The sequence below is a fragment of the Carlito syrichta genome, unplaced genomic scaffold (assembly GCF_000164805.1).
Source record: "Carlito syrichta isolate Samal-C Ts95f unplaced genomic scaffold, Tarsius_syrichta-2.0.1 Scaffold111520, whole genome shotgun sequence".
In the NCBI taxonomy this organism is placed as follows: domain Eukaryota; kingdom Metazoa; phylum Chordata; class Mammalia; order Primates; family Tarsiidae; genus Carlito; species Carlito syrichta.
The window spans coordinates 1-3,960 of record NW_007055616.1 but is presented as its reverse complement, the minus strand read 5'-3'; the positions used below and the strand labels follow the sequence as shown (position 1 = coordinate 3,960).

General features: G+C 52.1%; 1 protein-coding gene across 4 annotated transcripts in view; it reads left to right on the top strand.

Annotated features, from left to right (window-relative positions):
* Nucleotides 1-1,261, top strand: part of THADA (THADA, armadillo repeat containing) — a 355,753-nt gene extending 354,492 nt beyond the window's left edge. For 3 of the 4 annotated variants that reach the window (XM_021718159.1, XM_021718154.1, XM_008069953.1), the window contains exon 38: nt 775-1,252. In XM_021718159.1, the coding sequence (XP_021573834.1) occupies nt 775-1,218 (444 nt within the window). In that variant the 3' untranslated portion in view covers nt 1,219-1,252. Of the gene's footprint in view, nt 1-774 lie in introns of all 4 variants that reach the window. The other variant, XM_008069947.2, reaches the window with a different exon arrangement.
* The last annotated feature ends 2,699 nt before the right edge of the window (nt 1,262-3,960 follow it).

The window sequence follows — 3,960 nt, the reverse complement described above, 5'->3', positions numbered from 1 at the left end:
AGAGCGAGACTCCAACTCAAAAAAAAAAAAAGCCCCTTGGCAACGTTGAGGGTCCAAGTATGGAGAGCACTAATTAGTCAGCACTGGCGTCAGCTGGAGCTGCCTAGAAGTAGGTCTGAGGGTAATGCGTGTCCAGAGAATGAGGCTCCTTCTGGGGCCTTGCTGCCTGAAGAAAACGATTCGCCCCCTCCAGGGTGGGAGCAGTCGCAGAGAAACTGAGGGCCACACCAAGCAGCAGAAGCATCCCCAGAGCTGAAATCCACAGCCCCCCGTATGTGGTTCAGCTGGCCGCCCTGGCACCCCCACAGGCCAAGAGCTCAAAGAGCCACCTGTGGATGAGAATGTGGGACTCGATAAAGGAGCGACGATAAAATGGCCCTGATGTCCCAGCACGGTGGCATGTGGCTTCATGCTCAGAGGCCACGTCTTGTGCTCGCTGACCCCCTCCCTCAGATTCTAGGCGCCCACTCCCCTGGCAAGGTCCCCTTCTCAGCATCAGTCCCCGAAGTACCTTGGCTTTCAGCCACAAACACATCTTTATCAAAGGTCATGTTAAGTCTGGGAAGAATTCCTCTCTGGTGGAGAAGTACGATGAGTGAAAGTAGAAGGTGACCTTCAAGGCCGCCAGTGCTGCCCGTCCATGGGTGTTGACAGGCAAGAGGGGGCCGTCAGGCGGGGGAGGGGCCTGCCGTGCATCCCACCAGGCTCTGCCTGGTCTGGACCCGGGCGCTGTCAACGTTCCCTGTAAGGCAGATGTTTGGCTTTTTCATGTAGGTGGAAGACGACTACCTGTTTGAAAAATCCGAAGTCAACTTCTGGGCCGAGACCCTGATCTTCGTGAAATACCTCCGCCAGCACCTCCTCCGTCTCCTCTCCAGGTCGGCCTGGCGTCCCCCCAGCCCTGACACGCTCTGTCACCTTCAGAGGACGGCGTCAGAGCACCGCCTCCTCCTTTCTCAGCTCTTCAGAGAGCTTCCACCCGCTGCTGAGTTTTTGAAGACAGTGGAGTTCACGAGACTACGCATTCACGAGGAAAGGACTTCGGCTTGCTTGAAGTTGCTGGCCTTTCTGGAAGGAAAGGAAGGGGAAGACACTCCAGCTCTCAGTGCCTGGGACATTCCTGCGGAGGCAAGGCAGCTAACTCTTCCACGGGAGAAACAACATGCTGAAGAAAGAAAATCTGGCAGGGTGGGTGCGTGTGAATTCTTCCTCCACTAGATCTGCAGGAAACACGTTGAACGTAAATTCAAAACATGGTCCCTGTCGCACCGCCCCACGTCTGTAAGTCCAGCCTCCTGCCCCTTCGGACAGAGGAACTTTTCTTCAACTCTCTCCTTCAGGGCCGCTGCGTTTACGGCCACTACCGTAGGAAGTGAGGTGACCCCGTCAGAGGTCCCCTCTGTCCCCAGGTGCGGACCACCTGCAGGCCTGAATGGGTCTTTTTCATCCCCGGCGCCCTGACGTCCTCCCAGCAGCCCATGTTCAGAGATGGGGCTCTGCATACCCATGGCCCTCCATGCCCCTTTTTAAAGGGAGCTGATTTGTTGGCAAACAGACCGTCTGGTCAGATTTATAAAATTTATTCTGTTTTAGCGAAGCAGAAATATGTTCCAAATGTTGGATGCTGGGAGAATTAAGGATCAACAGTATACAAATAATTTCTTTTTATTGTCTGCATGTGTAAGTCCTGCAGTGACCTGTACATTCCCTCCTAATTATTAAAAGAGCCATTGAGAGCTCCCCCTAGTCCCCAAAAGAGTATCTGTGCTCATGCTGGAAACCTGATTTGCCACTCAGTGAAAGCCACACAGGCACTCTTGGCTGTTACAAGGAAGCTGGGGAGAGAAGAGCCGGAATAAATGATGCATTTGATGCCTGCAGTGTTTACCATCATTTACTTGGTGGCAGTAACAAGAAGATTCTCATTTAAGGTGCCAGTACACACACTTACCCATTTCAGTGATTTAATCTAGAAGCCTTAAGGGTTTCCTGCCTTTGCAAGCCCAGCCCAACCCTCTTCCTCAGACACCCAGCAGGTGGCGCTCTTGCATTCGTTTTGCAATAGGTCCTGTTTTCCACTGACTAACCATTTTTATTTGAATGTCAGAGTAAGTGTTGCCCACAGTTATCTTGAGCAGCATAGCTTGGATGGGTCGTAGCCTCATCCACATGCATTTTTTTTTATCCTAGTTATCTGAAAAAACTTTTTCAGTCATAGTGTATAAAGTTGTTCCAGTTTTTAGGATCTGCAAAAACTTTTAAATACTTCTCAGGTGCATGAGTAGCCACTTATAATTATTTTATTGACGTTTGAGAGTCTGAAGGGGCAGGTTAGAGGAAACAGTTTAATATGGTCACTTCCTACTGCAGAAAAGCTGATATTTAAAATGTAATATGTTCACCTGACACTGCAAATGCACCATAAGCTGGGCACAGTATCACACACCTGTAATCCTAGCTTCTGGGGAGTTTAGGGAAAGAGGATCCCTTGAGCCCAGGAGTTCAAGGCCACGAATAGCCACTGCCCTCCAGCCTGGGCAACAGAGCAAGACCCCCATCTCTAAAAGAAAGAGGAAAAAACAGTCATACTGGAAGTAGAGGGAACGGGCTTGTAAGAAGAGGCAGGAAAGAAGTTAGTGTCCTAAGTTCTGTCCTAAAGAGAACAGGAAATTCCCTGGGTGGTTTTGCAACCATTCAGCACCAAATGTGGTTTTTGTGATCCTGAATTAATTACCCAGTTAGGCAGCTGCATAGCCCACACCTGATGGAACTCTGCCAACCTAACAGTTTGTTTTTGTTCTAAGACCTAGCTGGTTTGAAGTTGGGGACTTGGTGGCATGATGTGGTGATAACCCCAGGAGAATAATTATGACACCAGCCCAACAAAGCCAGCTCACAGCAGCGCTCATTTTTTCTCCATTTAAAATGAAATAAAAACAGTTACGTAATAACAACAATATTTTAAACTGGCAAGTACTCTACCAAAGCATGTCCCGTGATATGTTTCTGTGTAATCAGTCGCGATCCTTCTACCAAATCTGCAGTGGGTGTGTCCTCACGGTTGTGGACTGGGAATGACTAGGGCTGGAGAGACAGGTGTTTCACTGGTTTGGATCTGAAATCTTGCTGCTCGCCTAGCAGCAGTCCCTGGGGAACGGCTGCTCCAGACGTCCCAGTGCATTCCCAGGGGGAGGCTTAGAACGCCCCATTCAGGGCCACCCTGAGTCTTGAGTTTGGGGTCCTTTCAACAAAGAGCCAACCAGAGCGTCACCACCGTTGCCAGCCCTCTTTCTGAGGTCACCCTACTCCTGGCTTGATCCTTGGGTCCAGGATCTGGGGGTCCCACAGCTCTGCAGGCATGTGTGTGTGGACCTCCATCGTTCTCCATGCGTGTACGTTGTCCCTTAGTTGTAATACCCAAGGTGGTTTGGAGAATTTGTTTGACTTCTAAACACCTTCACGGACGCCTCGTTTGCGCCTGGAGAAGGGGGGAGATGAGCCAGGCAGGAGTTGTGTGTTTTACAGTGAGAAAACCCAAGGACCCACGAGATGACGCGATTTGCCCGAGATCACATGATTCGCAAGGGGCAGGACCTCAACTCCAGCCGACATTCCAGATCCTGAAGTCCCTTGGCCTCTGGCTCTTGGGGCCGCGTGGGCAGCATCGCAGGGGGAGGTGCAGGCGGGCCTCCACGGCCTCGGCTCCCGGGATGGCAGGCCCAGCATGTCGCCCTCCACGTTAACTGCCGGTGCAGGGAGCCCCAGGTGCGCGCGAGCGCGAGGAGACGGCCCGAGAGAAGGTCGACTGGGAAGGGACTGTGGGTTAGTTTCCTTCCTGGCTTATGCCCAGTGGCGGCCTGCGCTGCCGGGCCGGCGGAATCTTCTGACAGCCTGTGCAGACGCGGAGTGAGAAGCCTCGCGGGCTCCAGATCGCCCGAGTGGGACGGTCAGCGGCCGCAG